This window comes from Myxocyprinus asiaticus, chromosome 39 (assembly GCF_019703515.2).
Source record: "Myxocyprinus asiaticus isolate MX2 ecotype Aquarium Trade chromosome 39, UBuf_Myxa_2, whole genome shotgun sequence".
Taxonomy (NCBI): Eukaryota; Metazoa; Chordata; class Actinopteri; order Cypriniformes; family Catostomidae; genus Myxocyprinus; species Myxocyprinus asiaticus.
Window position 1 is genome coordinate 10,695,202 of NC_059382.1, and position 22,096 is coordinate 10,717,297.

At 36.9% G+C, this 22,096-nt stretch overlaps 1 protein-coding gene across 1 annotated transcript in view; it reads right to left on the bottom strand.

Annotated features, from left to right (window-relative positions):
* Positions 1 to 3,395: 3,395 nt before the first annotated feature.
* Positions 3,396 to 22,096, bottom strand: part of LOC127430099 (short transient receptor potential channel 4-like) — a 33,447-nt gene continuing 14,746 nt past the window's right edge. The window contains exons 4-11 of the mRNA XM_051679570.1: positions 14,597 to 14,933; positions 10,528 to 10,667; positions 9,732 to 10,048; positions 9,403 to 9,598; positions 8,563 to 8,754; positions 8,387 to 8,428; positions 6,205 to 6,294; positions 3,396 to 4,715 (exon numbers count right to left, since the gene is read on the bottom strand). Of these exons, the coding sequence (XP_051535530.1) occupies positions 4,155 to 4,715; positions 6,205 to 6,294; positions 8,387 to 8,428; positions 8,563 to 8,754; positions 9,403 to 9,598; positions 9,732 to 10,048; positions 10,528 to 10,667; positions 14,597 to 14,933 (1,875 nt within the window). The 3' untranslated portion in view covers positions 3,396 to 4,154. The remainder of the gene's footprint in view (positions 4,716 to 6,204; positions 6,295 to 8,386; positions 8,429 to 8,562; positions 8,755 to 9,402; positions 9,599 to 9,731; positions 10,049 to 10,527; positions 10,668 to 14,596; positions 14,934 to 22,096) is intronic.

A 22,096-nucleotide genomic window follows, 5' to 3' on the forward strand; every position in this document is an offset into this window, starting at 1 on the left:
ATCCACGATCACATTTCCACTTAGCCAGATGGGATTCAGTAGATAAGATGTTTTTTTTTTGTTTTTTTTTGGCCTACTCTGAGTTTGTGTAGGAGTCAGTGTTGTGCTGGGAGCCGGACGATTGCTGGATTCCATCTCTAAGATAACGTTACCTAGTGTTGCAGTTTGTTGTTGCTGTTGAATAGCGGAAGAGACGCTACTGTCTGAGGCAAGGCTCTCGGGAGCGCGCAGAAATGTCACATCCTTTGGATTTTCCCAGCAAAAGCAACCCGCTCCCTTACCATGAAAATCAGTCTACAGGCTTTAATAGGCAACCTAGGAAGTCCAGGAAGGGCTCTTTTTTAAAGTTGCGTTTCGTTCACACGTTGGCAAAAAAAAAAAAAAAAGGTGAATATTACATGAAAAATTTTACATATTGCACCTTTAAGTTAACATGACTTAAAAAACTAAGTTCATGCAAAGCATATTCATGATTTCAAAAACATCTATATTTTTAAGTTCTATAAATGAATTAAGTTTGCAGAACTTAAAATTTTGAGTTGTGGTTAATTGAAATAAACAAATTAGTAATTGCATATATATGATTTGACAAACATAATTTCTTTTAATTTATAGTTCCTGAGAAAAACAAGTTATGCATACTTGAGATTTGTACGTTTTTAAACATACAAAAGTAAAGGCAATCAGTTGCCTCAAATTTCTTTAAGTTAGTAGAGCTTGTCCGGGTTTACAGTGTATGTTGCAAAACCTTCACATTGAACATGTGTAAAATGTAAGACTTAAAGGTTTCATTTCTGCTCCGCTAGCATCACCAAATGGAATTGCAAAAATAATGGCGCATTATAGTATAATGGTAATAATGGTTATAAAAATGTCTTATGTGAATTTGACAAACAGATTGGTCCCGCTACAAATTTACGTCACTGGTTGAGCCAATGTTGCCGTTTCTGACTGGTCAGTATGATCAAAGAAACAGAGCAATATTGAGACAGCACTACAGAATCACAGTGTTTACACTTTTCTGGGTAATCATCCTACGAATGGCTTACATATAGTTGTCTCTAAGCTGAGATAGGAGAAACTATTTTAACATTGAAAAAATTGGACACTTCACCTTTAAGGGGTTACTGGTGACCTGTTAACTATAAAGTAACAATAAATGTCATGCTTGGCCTTACACATCCCAGTAAAGATTCCACAAAGATGGACTGCCAAAACAAGATTTGGGATATCCTTTGAAAAGGTAATGTTTATTCTGCATTGATTCTTCAGATAAGGGACAAAACATGTCCTACATACAAAAGTCAAGAAATTCATAATAATAAAAATACTGAAAAAGTTATTTAAAAAAAAGTTAATTTCAGTAGAAGTTTTTTTTTAATTGCATGCTCTGTACTTGGGAAGTACATGTAACTTAACCTGTCCTCAACAAGAGGTCACAAGTTAAACTGCCAAACAAAGTGTTTAAAAATACAACAAATTCATAAATATAAATATCGAACGAAAGGTTGGGATCTGTAAGATATCAAACAATACATAAAGTAAACTTTAAATGGTATTTTCCATAAAAAACTGCCTATCAACCTTGTGTCCTCACTTTGTGTAAACTATATTTTAAACAAACAATGTTGAAGTCTCTGTGGTCACAGCTTCAACATTCGTCATCCCATTGTGACAGTTTTTATAAGATTTGTGGTTATAAATTTGGGCATTTGAGTTTAGGTTCTAGAGGCAGCTTTAACTGAGGAAAAAACTAAATGGCTCCACTGTACATCACATGGTTAAAATGGAAAAATGTTCAATTTTGTCAACTCTGTCAGAATTTCCAGAATAGTGTGAAAACAGAAATAAATATATAGAATGTATTCCTTTACTGAACACCATTATTAGATAATTAAAGACTTTACACTCCTGATGAATGGATCAGTTAAAATAGTATGTTTTTTAGTGTGTCTGACAGAGTTGACACAAATTACAGAAAGATATAAGTTATGATTATTAAGTAAATAAATGTTAATAAAAAAAAAAAAAAACGGTTTTATAAAAAACTGTTCCCTTACATGGTTCGTAAGCTGAGACCTTTGTCTACAAATATATCCATTTTAAATTAATTTAGTTTCAAAAAATAAAAACTCAGATCTTAAATATTTTTTGTCTCTTTTCTCAAAAATCAGTGTCTGAATAAATATCCCAGAAAAACTTTCCTCAAGTTAAAGTGCACATGTGACATGAAGGCACATCTGGAAACAGCTCCGACACGAATACTCTTTTCCCACTCTTTCCCTCTCTCTCCCCATTGTGTTGTGATTTTTATGGCTTTTGGACAGCATCACAAGTTGTGCTGCAGTGTTACGTGAACTGCTGGCGAGCTGAGAGACACTGATAGTAAATATCTGAACATGAACATACTCCCCTGAAGTTGCAGACACTTTGTCATGCAGTCTGTTGTCATGCATTGTGAAAGGAAGGCACAGGAAGAAAAAAGGTGGGAAAAAACGAAAGACAAAAAAATAAAAAAATAAATAAATAACATTGTAATTTTGAAACATAATTAAATATATCTTTCTGTCTATCTCTACATCTGTCTGTCTGTCTGTCTGTCTGCTGACAATTCCATTTGGTGATACTACTGGCATATATAATATTTTTTAACACTTGGGGATATCCAACATACCCAAGTTTAATGCAGTGAGGTTTTGCACCATATATGCTTTTTCTTTATACTCTCAATTAGAGCACACTTTCCTCTACCATCTTTAGCTCAAAAAAGCAGAGAGAAACACATTTCCACAGCACTAAAGTCTGGGAAACTATCTGCTGACAATTTATTCCCTGTTAAATTGAAAACAGCATGGTGTGTCCGCAGATAAAGTAACAGCTGTGAAGTCAATTAATTAAAGAACAAGAACAACCACTGTGTGTTGCTATGGGAACAGAGGATAAATAATAAGAGATGATGTGAGTAAAAGATTCTACGACTGCTGTTATATTAATCAGCCAGTGTTACTGAATGAAGCTCCAGATTGGAAAGATGACAGGTGGCATTGTGTGCATGGAGAAAAACTCTCCCTGTGTATCAAATGTTTACAACTTCTTTTTAATATAATAAATAAACAGCAAACATTTTCATTGAAAATTATTTAGTAGTTGTTTCAAGTTTATGCTTAACTGTAAGATTTCTCTTTGTTTAAAAGAGTCAGTTCATTCCAAAAAGAAAATTCTGTCATCATTGACTCACTCTCTTGTTGTTCCAACTTTCTTACATTGAACACAAAAGGAGATGTTAAGCAGAAATTGAGCCTCAGTCACCATTTGCTTTCATTGCATAAATGTTCCATACAGTGAAAGTGAGTATGGGCAAGTGTTAGCAGAGCAGAACAACATAAAAACAAATCTGATCTTACCAGGACAGTGTTTATTTTTCAAATAACCACAGTTCAAATATTATAGTCATGTAGATGTCATGTAGCCCTCTAAAATCAAGCAAAACTGTTATGTATTAGAGCTCAGAACCTTTCAATTTCTGATACACATCCAATATCACAATATTAAGGATGATGCTAGAAAATCTGGTGTAGTATTGGTACTCACATTTATATATATGTGAATGCTACACCTAGATTGCATAGATTGTAGGCTGTGTAACTATTATTTGTCATATTCAGTTCTACATAACAACATAATTTTGACTGAATATTCAGTTTCATAAATATTCAGCAATTTCTTTGAGCATTGACATCAAAGTTAAGTGCTTTTGCAGTTTAACATTAATTTTAGACATGCCCACTGTTTTATATTTATCATGTCCAAACAAGTGTTTGAATCGGAACATGATATAGTCCATTGGATAGAAACTTAATCCAATTGTTCTTTCCTTTTTAAAACTATTTAACAGCACTTTATAGTGCTTTGTTTGTTTGTTTTTTCTGGGGAGATTTATGCATGCTCTTGGCATCTGCAGTCCCAGCAATGAGTTTCTAGAGTCCACATAAATACCTTTTCCTAACACTTTCTCAGGAACAAAATGTCAAAAGACTTGGAGACTTTACCTTACCTCTGTGTATAAAAAGCATATTGCTCCATCTCTGACACTGTAAATCCTGTAAATTTGTGATTCAGATAATCCTTGGTTACATAACAGTTTATACCTAGTGTTAATGTGGAGATTCAATGTGCTCTTTTACTTTATCCAATATAATTTCCTCTTGCTCCATCAGGCACTTTGATTCATTCTCAACCATCTCAGCCTCTTCTGTCAGTGGTTTCTCAACTGTTTCCTCCATCACCCAGTCTAATATGTCAGTATCTGACTCCCTTGTCTCCTCGGTGAGAGAGTAGATCTTATTTGGGTTGAGACAAAGGCCAGTTTGTTTGTGGGTCTTTGGGAATAACCCAAAGTCAGTGAAATCTTTAGGGAAGTCTTTCCTGGCTTTGTCTTTAGATAATGGGTCAGCCAAAGCTAACGCTGAGCCATTGGTTAGACAGCAGAGAGAGTCCCTTGTCTCTTCAGATTTGTGATGCTGCAGCACTGTAGTGACATCATTCAAACTTAGCTTGTTGTTTTGCTGAAGAGTTGAGGAACGCTGAAATGAATATTCTGGGTGGGAAACATCAGAAGCTGTTGTGCTTGGTTTATTCACACGAATACTTTTTCGGTTGCCTTTCATCATTCTTATAATCTCGTAGCGGAAGCTAGATATGTCCTGCTTCAGCTCCTGTTGAAGTTGAGAGAGGATAATTACTTGTGTTATTTAATCAAAGTGCTGTAAATGCAGGTAAAGTTATTCAAAAGGTGCACTAAATATTTTTCCCCACTACAAATGTTTCACAATTAAAGAAATTAAGTTAGGCAACTTTTGACAAATATATTTAAAATGATCTGCACGCACACAAATTAAAGACTCCAGTCAACAGTGAAAAAAAAAAAAAAGTTTAAATGTTTTTTTCTAAATAAAAGTGTTCCCTGAAAGGGTCTGAATTTAACAGGGGTTCAGGGCAAATTATATTGGTGCACACACACACAGGCACACACACACGCACACACACACACACACACACACAGGCACGCACGCACGCACACACACACACACACACACACAAGCCCCTTAATTAACTCTGTTACTTTGTAGCTTTTGATTTATTTAAAATGCTGTTCTATGCCTTGTCACAAACATTATCACATAAAATTAGTCTAAAAACAGACAAATTAATCAGACTGAGATGCATTAATTATTTAACTTGAAGTATTTATTCAATTGAAGTATTTAACATAAAATTATGGCACTTAGTATGTGTTTATAAGTTATAAAATTCTTAAAATACTCTCAATCTCATAAAGGCAAAGAAAGTCACTTATAAATAACTCCAGAGGGCAAATATATGGCCCCTTGATCACTTTATCTGAGTAATTGCCCAATTATCGGACTGTTGAGCTCTAAGAATAAATTAATCATGGTTGCTAAATACCTCTGCAAATAACCATTTGTTCAATGGCATCAGCAACCAAAGACTTTTGCTTTGACGTGTTGTTGCATCCACACCAGTAGGTGTCAGTAGCCACAGTTTTTATGAGCAACCACTGGGCGGCACTATGATGATTCTAATTGCCTGCTGTCTGTTTCTGATCTCAAGAAGCAATTTAAAAACTACCAAATTAAGTGATCCAGACAGAGAACAACATCCCTTTTACAAATTAGATGGAGTAAAAATGAATTTCAGGCTTAACTTGTGTAGTTGTTGGCTGTCATAACAAGTCAGAGTAGTTAATAATATCAAAATAACTAACCTCGGACCATCCCTTCATGTCATCTACCCAGTCAGGTGAGGCACTGTCAAAAAACTGCCATCGCGACTCTAAAGTACTGGGTCAGCACTATGAAGCCACATGCTTTTTTGATGATTTTCACAAATGTAATACTCTTAACAACACACTATCCTCTAAGAACATACACCCATGTGAGTAAAAACACTGGAGACCAGAAACTGAAAACCATTATGAATCGTGAAACACTTCTGCATTCAGGAAAAAGGTGAATAAAGTACAATACCACTGTTGTATTGGTTGTTCAGGAAGATAAATGAAAGCCAGCGGAACATAAACAAAAAAATGACTACTTAGAACAACCTCAATGTCAAATCACTTTGAAAATAAACTGAAAAGCAGACCATCCTTGTTATTGTGAAAAAGTACTTTTCAACACTTACCTTAAAGTTCTCCTCTGTGAGTCCCTCCTCAGTCTTGGCATCTCGAATCATAGCAGCCACATATCGTTTTACTAAGTTTCTCAAGACCTCCTGAAATTTGGGAAATTGCAGAGAAATTACAGTAAAGGGACAGTTCACCCAAAAATGAAAATTCTCACATCATGTACTCTCCTCATGCCATCCCAGATGTGGGTTGCACTTATACTGTATACTTAATGTGTACTTACCCAAGAAAGTACTGAGTAATATTAGGTAACTACATGTACTTAATATGAATTAAGGTTAGGGTTGGGGTTAGGTTTAGGGTTAGTACCTAGTAATTACTGTAGTTGTTGTAATTACATAGTTCATAAATGTAGAACAGTAGTGTAAAATAAAGTGCTACCCAGATGTGTATGACTTTCTTTCTTCAGCAGAACACAAAGATTTTTAGAAGAATATTTCAGCTCTATAGGTCCATACAATGCAAGTGAATGGTGATCAGACCTTTGTACAGTATCTCCAAAAATCACATAAAGGAAAAATAGAAGTAATCCATAAGACTCCAGTGGTTAAACCCATATCTTCAGAAGTGATATAATAGGTGTGGGTGAGAAACTGATCAAAATATATTTTCTTTTCTTTTTTTTTTTTTAACTCTAAATCTCCACTTAACTTTTACATCTTAAAGTCACATGTGGTGCCTGTTTAGTTTCACTTTCACATCTGAAAGTGAAAATTAACCCTTTCATACATACCGTCACACCGACGATTAATAACTGGGCCCCGTAGAGTAGCATCACACATATGTGTTTCTGCAACAACCAGTTACGTTACAAGCTGCCAGATTCAAATCAGCTTTTGCACCGACACAGGCTGCGCTGGTCAAGCGTCTGTTATTCATATTCGCTCAAATAGTTACTCATACAGTCTTTTAAACCACAGAATAAAAAAAGTACCACCATAAAAAGTTTTTAGCTCTTATATGCACAGTCAATACATCAAACGCGATCTTCCTCCTATGCATGCTGCCATGTTTGTTTACATCAGTAGTGGTTGTCATTCGTCAAACAAACAGCTACTCAAAGAGTCTTTTCAAGCACATAATATGTTTATTTTATGTAACAAACAGCCAAATTGTCACCAAAGTACCACGATAACAGTTTAAAACTCGTATACTCACAGATGCCGATCGAGCGTGATTATCCATGCACGCAACCAAGTCTGTTTACATTAGCGCTTGTCACACACGCACACACACACACATGTTGGTGCAGCTATCCTTATGAGGACTCTCCATAGACATAATGATTTTTTTACTGTACAAACTATAGATTCTATCCCCTAACCCTACCCCTAAACCTAACCCTCACAAAAAACTTACATTTTCAAAAAAACATTGTTAAGTATGTTTTTTTAAGCTATTTGAATTATGGGTACACTTGAAATGTCCTCATAAACCACATTTATAGCATAATACCCTTGTAATTACCAGTTTGTAACCTAAAACAAATGTCCTCGTAAACAACCCAAACCTGCCCATACACACACACACACACACACACACAAACCGGACTGCTGATATTATTTGCTCATTTGTTTTTTACAGCTACAGTATAAAAACAAAATAAAACAAAAACAGTACAGCAGACGTAACCCATTTGTTCAAATGTTTACTATATTCTATACAGTTTTTTTTTTTTATGACAAGAAATCCAAAATTAAACAAAATTATATAAAAAAAATACTCATCTACGCTCTACCCCCCTTTACCAGCTGTGCAGTGTCACGTACAAAAATAACTCACTCCAGGGGGAACTGCAGAGGAATTTAGACCCTACTCATGAAAAGGTTAAACGGGAGAAAAATGACTTAAATATTGTTCTGTTTCTCACCCACACCTACTATATTTCTTCTGAAAAACATTGGAGTAATATGGAATACTTTTATGTTTCCTTTATGTGATTTTTGGAGCTACAAATATCCGATCACCATTCACTTGCATTGTGGACTTACAGAGCTGAGATATTTTTCTAAAAATCTTCGTTTGTGTTCTGCTGAAGGAAGAAAGTCATACACATCTGGAATGGCATGAGGTTGATTAAATGATGAATTTGTGGAACTATTATAAGAGAATCAAAACAATTAAAAAACAAACTCCAAACTAAAATAAAATCTTTCTTTTTGGGGGGCAGTAAGATACCTGGTATTGGTGGTTGAATCTCACGTTTTCAGCTGCCCTTCTCTGAAAGGGCAAAAAAGGACATTCTAATTGAGTAATTTTATTTCTGTCCCCTACTATATTGAAGTATCTGTTGTGCTAAAGTTGCACATACTTATATGTAGTGGATTAAAGGAAATCATATTAAGGAGTCTCACCCCTAATGTCTCAAATGTCTCAGTCCTTTTTGACCTCCTCTTGAAAACATGCACCTTAATCCATGTAATAAGGTAACACATGGTTTTGGGACTGGGGATAATGTTGAAGGGAGGTGGTAGGGTGCCTCCTTCATCAAAATAGCTCATCCATAATTTAGTTCTGGCAAATTTCCACTCAATATCAGCATGGTCCTTAAAAAAGCCCGACAAGACTAGATGTGAGAGACAGTTAATTACATTTACATTTAAATTACAGATTCTTTCTTGCCAAAGTTATTTACAATAGAGAGCAATTACCAGCATCCATCCACACTGTTTTTCGATTGTAAGCATATGCTAAACAGATGTTTTTGACTGTTGCACCATGTCTCACTGTTTTTTCAGCATCTTGTGCAGGAGTGCCAGGTTTTTTAGATGTCAAGTTAAAATGAACTTGAACTGTTCAAAACACATCTCAAGACATCTCTGTTATATTTGAGGCACTGCGTCTAGTTTTTTTTAGCACAAGAACATGGTCTAGTCCCTACGGTGGTAAAAGTACATTACAAGTGCTAAGACCTCAAGGGCATGGAAATATACTGTAACAACTGCAAATGTTCCATTGCTATTGTACTAATAAATACAAATCACACCCTGGACAATGAGTGATTATGAGTGTAGTTGAAGCAAAGTAGTGCTGATAACAAGCACATTCCAATTCAAGTGCAATACACATTTGCACCGACAGAAAAGTGTTAGAAATGTCCATTCTTTACAACCATAACTAGATGTAAACTATACAAAGATTATTCACTGTTCATGCATAGCATCAAAATAATCTAAATTTCAGTCAGAACTTACTGCAATATGCTGATAGGAATTGTTCATCATGGCAATGAGCATATTGAGAAGGACCACCAAGGAGATTACATTATAGGTACCAAACATGGTAGCACCCACAAATTCTGTGAACTTGTGGTCAGCTTGGACATTGGTCACATACAAACTGATCAGCCCAAAAATGGACCAGAACAAAGACTGCAAGGTCTCAAATAACCTATAAATAGGGGACAAAGAACATTTCAATACATTTTGCTGATGTAATAAAGATTAAGTGATACAGCAATTGATATAGTTGAAAACTAAAATAGGTGAAGTCTTAGTAAAAGTGACATTTGCCACAGACTTACGTTGAGAAAGCGTTGTTCTGACGTTCACAGCGGATGCCTTTGCAGTTCGTGCTATCACTACTAGTTTCGTAGTAGAAGTAGAGTTGATTGAGTCCATTGGCGAAGGCCAGCAGCACCAGACAGTAGATGAACAAGAACTTCAGGATGTCCAAGAGCATTCGACCCAATGATATCTGAAGTGGACCCAGGTGGGAGTTGGCCGTGAAGAGTGAGATGAGACGCAGTGAGCTGAAGATGTTGGCAATGGCGAACACTGCCTCAGCCACCAGTGTGGGGTGCCACATTTCCCAAGTATCCCTGGGTTTGCAGCCACTGTACTGTTAGGGAAAAAAGGATTTAGGGGTGTGCAGCAAAGCCATTATCTGTACTGTATGTGTATCTGTTGCAATGGCAAAATTATCTGCATTAGAACATGACCAGATGGGTGAGGCTTAAACCGGATGCGTGTCAAAACTAAATGAAAAGCCTATTTTAAATGTAACCCCATTCCTTTTACAGTTTCCATATAGCAAATATGCTCAGAATCATTTATCAAATATATTATGTATTCTTTAGTCCTACTGGCTTTTACAGATTGGCTATTTCATTGCAATTTTATATGTTTATTTAAAATATTGCTTTATCTTTGTGCTTGTTGGATAATCAGTCTAACAAATATTTTTCAATTATTCAGTCAAAATAGTTTTTCATTTTGAAATCATTATTCGTGCCTTTCCAAATGTCCAAGCTACATCCCTACCAACAATCAAACAATAAAAACAAGGCATCAGACAGTGATTACTGCGATATAAGGTACCTTGATATATGCCACCATCTTTAGTGAAATGGTTGCAAGATACAAGGAATTCATCACAAAGTCCATAAGATTCCACCAGTCATGGATGTAATCCTGAAATCCACCATCCCACATCTGCTTGATCTCTGTCCATATGAAACCTGTGAGGGCAGCCAAGAGATTTTGTTGGTTCTTGTTCAAAGACCTTCATGGTTCTTTGGTTCAAGATGAACCACGGAAAAGTTGCAGGGTCAGGGTATAATGAACCATTTTCAGTGAGTAGTGTTTGTGTAATTTACGTTGTATTTATATATATATATATATATATATATATATATATATATATATATATATATATATATATATATATATATACACACTACTGTTCAAAAGTTTAGGGTCACTTACTCATTCTTTATTTATTTTTTATTTTTATCACATTTTAGAATAATAGTAAAGTCATCATAACTATGGAATAATAGAAATGGAAATATGGGAATTATGTTGTGACTAAATAAATCCAAAATAAATAAAATCTGTGTTATACTTTAGCATCTTCAAAGTGGCCACCCTTTGCCTAGATTTTGCAGAAATGTACTCTTGACATTTTCTTAACCAACTTCTTGAGGTATCACCCTGGGATACTTTTTAAACAGTATTGAAGGAGTTCCCATCTATATGCTGGGCACTTAGAGGCTGCTTTTCTTAATTATTTGGTCCAAGTCATCATTTCAAAAACTTTTCTTTTTTTTTCAATAAAATTTTAGTTTTGTAATTAAATAAATTAATATGTTGGCACATTTCAAACATTTAAGCATGCGCCTTCAGATCAAAAGATTTTTAAGATCATGAGAAACATTTCAGGCAAGTGACCCCAAACTTTTGAACAGTAGTGTATATACAGGTGCATCTCAATAAATTAGAATGTCGTGGAAAAGTTCATTTATTTCAGTAATTCAACTCAAATTGTGAAACTCGTGTATTAAATAAATTCAGTGCGCACAGACTGAAGTAGTTTAAGTCTTTGGTTCTTTTAATTGTGATGATTTTGGCTCACATTTAACAAAAACCCACCAATTCACTATCTCAAAAAATTAGAATACATCATAAGACCAATAAAAAAAACATTTTTAATGAATTGTTGGCCTTCTGGAAAGTATGTTCATTTACTGTATATGTACTCAATACTTGGTAAGGGCTCCTTTTGCTTTAATTACTGCCTCAATTCGGCGTGGCATGGAGGTGATCAGTTTGTGGTACTGCTGAGGTGGTATGGAAGCCCAGGTTTCTTTGACAGTGGCCTTCAGCTCATCTGCATTTTTTGGTGTCTTGTTTCTCATTTTCCTCTTGACAATACCCCATAGATTCTCTATGGGGTTCAGGTCTGGTGAGTGTGCTGGCCAGTCAAGCACACCAACACCATGGTCATTTAACCAACTTTTGGTGCTTTTGGCAGTGTGGGCAGGTGCCAAATCCTGCTGGAAAATGAAATCAGCATCTTTAAAAAGCTGGTCAGCAGAAGGAAGCATGAAGTGCTCCAAAATTTCTTGGTAAACGGGTGCAGTGACTTTGGTTTTCAAAAAACACAATGGACCAACACCAGCAGATGACATTGCACCCCAAATCATCACAGACTGTGGAAACTTAACACTGGACTTCAAGCAACTTGGGCTATGAGCTTCTCCACCCTTCCTCCAGACTCTAGGACCTTGGTTTCCAAATGAAATACAAAACTTGCTCTCATCTGAAAAGAGGACTTTGGACCACTGGGCAACAGTCCAGTTCTTCTTCTCCTTAGCCCAGGTAAGACGCCTCTGACGTTGTCTGTGGTTCAAGAGTGGCTTAACAAGAGGAATACGACAACTGTAGCCAAATTCCTTGACATGTCTGTGTGTGGTGGCTCTTGATGCCTTGACCCCAGCCTCAGTCCATTCCTTGTGAAGTTCACCCAAATTCTTGAATCGATTTTGCTTGACAATCATAAGGCTGCGGTTTTCTCGGTTGGTTGTGCATCTTTTTCATCCACACTATTTTCCTTCCACTCAACTTTCTGTTAACATGCTTGGATACAGCACTCTGTGAAGAGCCAGCTTCTTTGGCAATGAATGTTTGTGGCTTACCCTCCTTGTGAAGGGTGTCAATGATTGTCTTCTGGACAACTGTCAGATCAGCAGTCTTCCCCATGATGGTGTAGCCTAGTGAACCAAACTGAGAGACCATTTTGAAGGCTCAGGAAACCTTTGCAGGTGTTTTGAGTTGATTAGCTGATTGGCATGTCACCATATTCTAATTTTTTGAGATAGTGAATTGGTGGGTTTTTGTTAAATGTGAGCCAAAATCATCACAATTAAAAGAACCAAAGACTTAAACTACTTCAGTCTGTGTGCACTGAATTTATTTAATACACGAGTTTCACAATTTGAGTTGAATTACTGAAATAAATGAACTTTTCCACGACATTCTAATTTATTGAGATGCACCTGTATATATATATACAGGTGCATATGTGAAACTCGTGTATTAAATAAATTCAATGCACACAGACTGAAGTAGTTTAAGTCTTTGGTTCTTTTAATTGTGATGATTTTGACTCACATTTAACAAAAACCCACCAATTCACTATCTCAAAAAATTAGAATATGGTGACATGCCAATCAGCTAATCAACTCAAAACACCTGCAAAGGTTTCCTGAGCCTTCAATATGGTCTCTCAGTTTGGTTCACTAGGCTACACAATCATGGGGAAGACTGCTGATCTGACAGTTGTCCAGAAGACAATCATTGACACCCTTCACAAGGAGGGTAAGCCACAAACATTCATTGCCAAAGAAGCTGGCTGTTCACAGAGTGCTGTATCCAAGCATGTTAACAGAAAGTTGAGTGGAAGGAAAAAGTGTGGAAGAAAAAGATGCACAACCAACCGAGAGAACCGCAGCCTTATGAGGATTGTCAAGCAAAATCGATTCAAGAATTTGGGTGAACTTCACAAGGAATGGACTGAAGCTGGGGTCAAGGCATCAAGAGCCACCACACACAGACGTGTCAAGGAATTTGGCTACAGTTGTCGTATTCCTCTTATTAAGCCACTCCTGAACCACAGACAACATCAGAGGCGTCTTACCTGGGCTAAGGAGAAGAAGAACTGGACTGTTGCCCAGTGGTCCAAAGTCCTCTTTTCAGATGAGAGCAAGTTTTGTATTTCATTTGGAAACCAAGGTCCTAGAGTCTGGAGGAAGGGTGGAGAAGCTCATAGCCCAAGTCCAAGTTGCTTGAAGTCCAGTGTTAACTTTCCACAGTCTGTGATGATTTGGGGTGCAATGTCATCTGCTGGTGTTTGTCCATTGTGTTTTTTGAAAACCAAAGTCACTGCACCCGTTTACCAAGAAATTTTGAGGCACTTCATGCTTCCTTCTGCTGACCAGCTTTTTAAAGATGCTGATTTCATTTTCCATCAGGATTTGGCACCTGCCCACACTGCCAAAAGCACCAAAAGTTGGTTAAATGACCATGGTGTTGGTGTGCTTGACTGGCCAGCAAACTCACCAGACCTGAACCCCATAGAGAATCTATGGGGTATTGTCAAGAGGAAAATGAGAAACAAGAGACCAAAAAATGCAGATGAGCTGAAGGCCACTGTCAAAGAAACCTGGGCTTCCATACCACCTCAGCAGTGCCACAAACTGATCACCTCCATGCCACGCCGAATTGAGGCAGTAATTAAAGCAAAAGGAGCCCCTACCAAGTATTGAGTACATATACAGTAAATTAACATACTTTCCAGAAGGCCAACAATTCACTAAAAATGTTTTTTTTATTGGTCTTATGATGTATTCTAATTTTTTGAGAGAGTGAATTGGTGGGTTTTTGTTAAATGTGAGCCAAAATCATCACAGTTAAAAGAACCAAAGACTTAAACTACTTCAGTCTGTGTGCACTGAATTTATTTAATACACGAGTTTCACAATTTGAGTTGAATTACTGAAATAAATGAACTTTTCCACGACATTCTAATTTATTGAGATGCACCTGTATATATATTATATTATATTATATTAATTTTGTAGAATCAAATCTGTAGGCATAGCATTACCTAGAACCCAGGGCAGGATCATCCATTCCACAGTGGTGGGTTTGGGACCTTGTCGATCAGGATTGTTGGAGACTATGTGCTGGGAGGCCAGTAGCAGGAGAAAGAGGAAGGTCAGGTAAGAGGCAGTGTGACAGATGAACTTGATGAAGGGTTTGCGAATAAAGAGGCCATAGCGGCTCTTGGGTGCCACCAGATAACAGAGGGAGAGTAGGGGGAACATCAGGCCAATGAAAACGCAGGTGATGAACTTGCCAGCCCAATGGCGTCTCCTCCAGCCAGGAAATTCATCATACCAGCGTGAGGCCAACAGCTGCTGGCAGTTTGGCTGTGCTACAAACTGAGAGAGAAAAGAATAAGAGAGTACATGGAAAAGGTGTGAACAGGTGGCTTGGAAAGCAATTTGCCAAATCAGTATTTTTCTTTACTTCGCCATAGTGCTCAAACTATAGCAATCATTTTTGAGCAGAGAAGTAAAAAAAGTTTGAAGTACTCCTCATTTTCCTGCTGGGAAAAAACAGCTTAAACCAACCTAAGATAGTTTGGTGGTCTTAGCTGGTTTAGGATGATTTTAGCTGGATTAAAATGGTCTCTATCCTGGCCAGGCTGGTGCTCAGCTGGTCTCTGAGACTGCCCAAATGAAAAGTGCCCCAAACCCTTAAAACCATCCAACTGACCAGCATGTCCAGGCTGGGAGACCAGCAACCAACCACTTCTACTTCTAGCCTAACTACTAACCACAACCTTTTCAAAGATTCAATGTAAAGCTTCAATGTTTTTTGCAAGAATTTGTTTTGGGGGAAAGTCAAATGTAGTTGCTGGTCTTAGCTGGTCTCCTAGCCTGGCCTGGCTTGTTTTAGAGGGGTTTTGGGCACTTTTCATCTTCAGGCTTGGACCAGATAAACCAGCTAAGGCCAGCAAACCATTATAGGCTGGTTTGAGCGTATTTTCCAGCGCTGGAATATGAAGTACTTCAAACAATAAAATTTTTTTTTTTTTTTTTTTTACTTCTCTGCTCATGCTGTACATTATATTGCCATAGTTTGTGTATGACATAGGAGCATTCAATTTAAAGAAACATAATTATTGTTAGCATCTCACCCTAACTGGGCCATAAACAGTCAGTAAAATTAAGTTACAGTGCAAGCCAACTTTACATCACTTTTTTGGTTAATTTGCCCAAAGCCTGACTCCCAGATTCATGTGTGAAGTCAGAACATTAGTGTTCTACATTGTCAGAATCATAAAGTAAACATGAAAAGTGACGTTGGTGGTCTGTGCATCTGCCCCTGTTTTCCAACATTCATTCCCCATCAGACTGCTGAGCCTCCTAAGCAAAAACCACCATGTTGCTTCATACTGCATGACAGTCAAGGCTGGCATCATCAATTGAAACAGAGTTAAGTAAATTCTTAATCCAGACAGCGCAAAGGGTTATAATGTGACTTCATTACCATATCAGTTATTGTTGTAGCCATGAACTAGCCTGTTTAAGGGCCAAGCACAGAAAGTACAGCTACACCTAGTGGGAGCCACCTACTGATGGAAAAATCTCATAACTTTGGAAATCCATGACCTAAATTCATGACTTGGTTCCCTTAAGGTTCCATAGAAAGTATTGAGTTCTATAGCTCCTTTTCATTTCCGGGCTCATTGCCATGGTTTTCGGTTTCTTTTTCAACTGTGGTGCTACTACGAAGTCAGAAATAGAATGGAGTGACTGGACAAGTGACCAGTCGTGAGTTGCCACTTCACTACAGTTCACTACAGTGTACGGTTAGCTAACTGTGCTGAGAAATCCGGGCCAAGAATGGTTTTAAGTCGTACCGTACCAAAATGTGCTTAGGTAAAAATACTACTGGAACGTTACTCACCGTGTTCAGAGCCATTTGGCCCGATGGTGGGAAAGTGCTTAATGATACCCATCTTTACAAGGTTGGCCATATTGTAATTCTGCCATTTTAAATTTGTTGAAAAAATACTTTTTCGAACTTGTCCTACAGCTTTAATCACATCTTCCCCAAATTTGTGTCAGATCATCTTAAAACCATGCTGGACCAAAATTATTAAAAGATTTATGATTTTCACAACCATTCTTGTGAAACGCATCAATTGAATTGACAGCGAGGACACCAAATAGGACTCTTCGGCCCGTGAAAATGAAAATTAGTTAGTGACCTTGGGACCATGCCCTGAGAGTTCTTTGTTTAGTGACAGCATCACCTACTAGTAGAAGTTGTAAATTTGATTAATCTGTTCCTGTTCTTCACAAAAATTGGCATAAAAATCATACACCTATAATGCTTTGGAAGATACTTAATCAAATGTACATTATGTCACTGATTCATTCTTCACTTTCTCCTTCATCCTCTTCATCTTGTATCCTGAGACCTGCCCAAAGTCATTAACGAAGCATCTGAAATGTCAAGCGGAAGTGGGAGGGTGCCTAACCAAATTACAAACAAATGCATCCTCATTACTGCAGAGCCAGGCTATCTAGGAGCGATGAGGTCAAGTCTGAGATGAGTTTAAGTGTTCTCCATCAGGGCAGATTAGCACAATGTAATCTGTTTTCCAGCCCAGCTAAAGCACACTCTGTCACTGGGCTGTTGTGTGAGCAGCGACAGTACTTTTAAACACCATGACAGGAATCAGACAAAAAAGGCTGTCAATAAAAATTAAGAAGCCACAATAAGCAAACACTTAGGTTCTGTCTGGAGCAAGTGCCTTTTTGCTGTGTTTGCAAAGAATTTGGCCAGCAAGCCCTAAACTCCTACAGACAGTAACCAGAGCCAAATTCTACAGCAACCAGTACAGAAAAATGCCAGCTGCAAACATACTTTTCAAACTTTGCAAACATGTTTATTTTTTCATTGGCACATTTTTTTTTTTTTAAATAACAAGGCTCTCAAAACTTATGTTTATTAATCAGCCATTATTTGGTCATTTTGAGATTATTAACAAGCATCATCTGATAACTGTGCCTGATTGGCCATTTAACAGAAGTGGCATTTCCAAACTCCACCAACAGCCTTGTCAATGGATAGTGCATATTTTCAAGTGTCCATTCAGCAATTTTGTTGAAAAATACTTATTTGCCAAAAATACATTAAATTATATACAGTGGCCCCCAAAAGTATTTGAACACCTAAACCACACTTAATGTATATGTCTTTGCATTTGATAAAAATATCAAACAAATGTATTTAAAGAAATATAGCATAGACACGTTTTTCAAGCAAAATTTAAAAAAAGAAAAAAGCAAGTTTTGTTAGCTTTCAAATTCTAAAACAATATATTGTTCAAAGTTATGACAAAATATATTTTTTTCATAATCAATGTGATGAACTATACCTGTGGTTTTTAAGTGTGAATTAAGTGTCCAAATCAGTAGCGGTTCTAGCTTGTATGGAGCCCTGGGCGAAACCCGCTTCAGCACGCCCCCAAAGTTGTTGACCGCCGCAAGATGCCGCAATCCACCATGGTCCAAATGCTTTTTGGGTCTACTGAATATTGCCATTTTAATGGACATTGGCCACCGTGCTCTCTAGATATTGGTCATGATTGGCCATTAAAAAACCTATTTTGGTCAATTATTATTAAGGACTACATTTTTATTTTAAATCTAATAAAAAAATAAATAAAGTTAACTAGATCAGGGGTTTTCAAACTTTTTCATGACAATATTAAAATATTAGCTGGAAAATATTAAATTTTTACTTATTAAATTAACAGCATATCTTTTTTATACCCACTATTAGAGTAGTGGTAGATGTATAACTTGAAGAATTATTTAAACTTTTAATTCAGTTGGCATGTACAGTATTTGTACAGTACTAATGTAAAATTAGTTATTAGTTTTTTTAACACAATTTTTCCCTTTGTTGGCCCCTGTGGGTCCCCAGACACCAGTTTGAAAACCTGAACTAGACACATCATAGCTTCACATAAAATAGATAAAGTTTTTACTCAAATTTGAAAGGGGAGGACTTTGGTACAAGTCATATATTACAGTGCCTGTATGTACAACACCCCAATTCTGGTCTCTCTTTGTTATGAACTGTTTTAGCACTAAATAACATAGGATGGTTTACCTTTATCTTTAAGGTTAATCTCTGGTGCTCCCTCGCCCTGTGTAACTATTTTCCATTCCTTCCACCAGATAGTTTATAACCTGTCCAAAAGGTTTAGTTATGATGTCTTACATCTGCAGTGTCTGCCAAGGGCAAATACAAGCATACCATCACATGTAGTACAAACTTTTAACAGCTGGCTGATGAAAGCCCATGTTGGATTGAGAGCATGGAAAGATTAATTGTGCCCAAAAGGATCTTTAAGCAGATTGGATACACTGGAGCCCAAAGCATGTCAATCTGTTCAGAGGTAAGTGTGGAGAAAGGTCAAAAAGCACAAAAAAGAAAGCATTCTGAATGGCCAGGTGTGTTTTTCTTAGATCCAAGCTGAGACTTCCAATCACAATCTGTCATCTGAATCCATCCATTGCAAACAAAAAGCATCATCTACTCTAATCTTAGAATGAAATGATCAAATACAGGACTGGTGAGCTAAATACAAAAGCATGTTACAGCAAGGGTGTTGATCTGATATTCCTGGCTACCATTGAGTAATATAAAAAGTACAGTCACATACAAAGTTTATTTAGGGATATTCTAGTTACAGTAATAAGATCAGTGTCGGGGTGACTTTCTCTGCCAATTCTAATAAATGTTTGATGATTTGCTGGATCAAATAAAATTGAAAGCGAGTCATTCCTACTGTAATCATGGGTTGAAAGGAGGTATAGTAGTACTTGGAATGGATATCTCAATTTTTTCACAGTTCAATTAATTTAAAGGGGTCATGAAATGGAAAATCAAATTTTCCTTGATATTTAGACATATAAGAGGTAACTGTACTATAAAAACATACTGTAAATTTCAGAACTCAAAACTTCCTCCACAGTCTAAAAAGAGCATTTATAGTTCCCACCTGTTTGAAACATCCCACTTTTAAAACTGTGTTTGTGACGTCACGAGACATTGCTCAGTTGTATTTACACACCCAACAAAATGTGTCATTGCACCCTTGGCCCTGCCCACTGACGTTAAACAGAGAGGGAGAGAGACAGGCCAACTGTGACCAACTATTTCTGAAAACCAAAAGATGACCCATCTGGACTATTTTGAAGTTTTTTGTGCATATAACATGCATTACACAGACATCTTTGACCGTTGTCATGTTTATCGTTAAGTTACAATTCAGAAACAGAGATGCCATTCAGTTTCATTCAGCTGCTTTGCGTCTTGCTGTTCTTGTGCCCATCTGCGCTATTTTTAATTGTTGGTGTATGTAAACGAGCACTAGCTGGACGTCTTTGACCGTTTGGATGAGTTTCTGGCGATCTGCGCCTCAGTGCACCAATGTGCAAATATCAGAGTTGTGAACCAGTCATAATACGATTCAAGTGTTGCAAAGGAACTTTTATTGATGAAGAATGGGGCAGTTGGACTTGACTGCAAAATCATGAGTAAACAGTTTCATTCATGAATATTTCATTTGTCATGACTGTTTGATAGATTAAGATGCTGAGTGTTCACAGTTGTGCTTGAGGGAAGTGTATTATATTCAAATGCAATGTGTTGGATGTGCATTGTGTGTAAACCTTGAAATTTAGTTTTAGAATGTTGTGGAGAGCTTGTTAATTCTCTTCTGATTGAGGTTCAAATATGGTAGTATTTGAGGGGCTGCATGATGTTAGCCAATCAGAACAGTGGGCATTTACATTGCAGTTTTAAAGAGATGCAGAGGCCAAAACCGAGTATTTCAGACAGAGGGCCAGAGACAGGGTGGAAAATGATCATTTATTATTAAGCTATGACAGTTTTGTGGCAAAAAAACAAAACAAAAAACTTTACTGACATTTTCAGTGGACCTCAGGGAAGATAATAAAGTTATTTAAAAAAAAAGCATTTCATGACCCCTTTAAAGTCAGTGAGCAACAAAGAAAATCAGATACATACTGCATGCTTGGACAACACCAAAGTAATCATGTAAAGGAAATAATATCTTTATATGACCAAAAGGGGGCAACACAATTACAGTAACACAACTTCAAGAAATATGCTCCATTCAATTGTTGTGTTTTCTATCTACTCAAATTGAAAGCACTCTAATTTGTTTTGTAAATTGTTGCTTCGTATTTCTTTAAAATTCATCATTGTGCATTTTAAACACTTTGTTTATCCTGGTTGTTTTTAGACTGACTTTATTCATCAATGTACCCAAATGAGAGAAAGAAAGGAAAAAAAATCCATGAACGCCTGCAAAAGAATCGCTAAAGCTTAATGTACAGTATGCTTGCTTACTGTGGTGTAAAATGCTTTTTACTGATCCATGAAATGAGAACATGTGTCTACTTCCAAGAATCGAAGTAATTAGCAGTTATGAGCAGCTATGAAAATGTATATGATTCCTCACACTAACAATATAGTAAGTCATCATTACAGGTCAACAGAGAATAGCTGAAGATGAAGTTAATTTAGGGTGCCTGTTATGAGATCTCCATAGCACTCAGGATATGATGCCCTTGTTGACTGCGATGAAAATGACCCAAATCTTACTCTGAGCTTATTACACTTCAGTGCTTTAATGTGAAATGGTTTTCACAAGACAACTCATTTTCAAGTTGAATCACTTCCGGTGAAGCCACCGGAAGTGATTGAGCGGCCATCTTGGTATGCCCAAACTCTCATAGAGCATCAACGACTGACAGGTGAAAACACCCCAGTTTCACCGTCTCCGATCTACGAATACGACAGTTCCATTTCACCCTCTAGTGACAATCATGTTTAATTTTTAATTTGCTCGTTATGGATAATATTAATTACGAGGGAGAAGATATACATGGATCGCGATGTCAGAGCATTCATCTGCCCCGGTGTTCAGTCTATCAGTGCAGCACAACAATCATCAAAGGAAGCAGAAAAACTGTCCACACATTGTAATGTAAGTAGGAAAAGCTGTAATATGCTTGTTTAGGGTGACAATACATCCTTACCCACGTAAAGGCCCTTTAAAAAAAGTCAGATGGGGATTTCTAAATCGCCTTAAATGCCCTGGATTTGCTTGTTTTCATAATGAAGTGCTCTCTGTAGTCATACATGGATACATGTCATAAATATGTGTTCGTTTGCCATTTAAACCTTGTGTATCAGTTTAATTTTAACCAGATTTGCTTGTCTCCCTCGATCTAAGTGCCCGCTTTGTGTATTATGAGAGAGAGGGAGCATGCGCTCTTATTCAAGTGACTGCGAGAAAAAGGTACTTTCTGATGAAAACATAAAACAAGTAACTCTGAACAAACACTTCAATGTTCACAGTAAATAAGTCTGAAAATGTCTGTTTGTATCTAACCTCAGTTTCAGTGAACTTGTTTACATTCAGCTTATATGTTCGCTGTTACAGGTGGATACTGTTTGATATAGATATACTGTACATATTGTA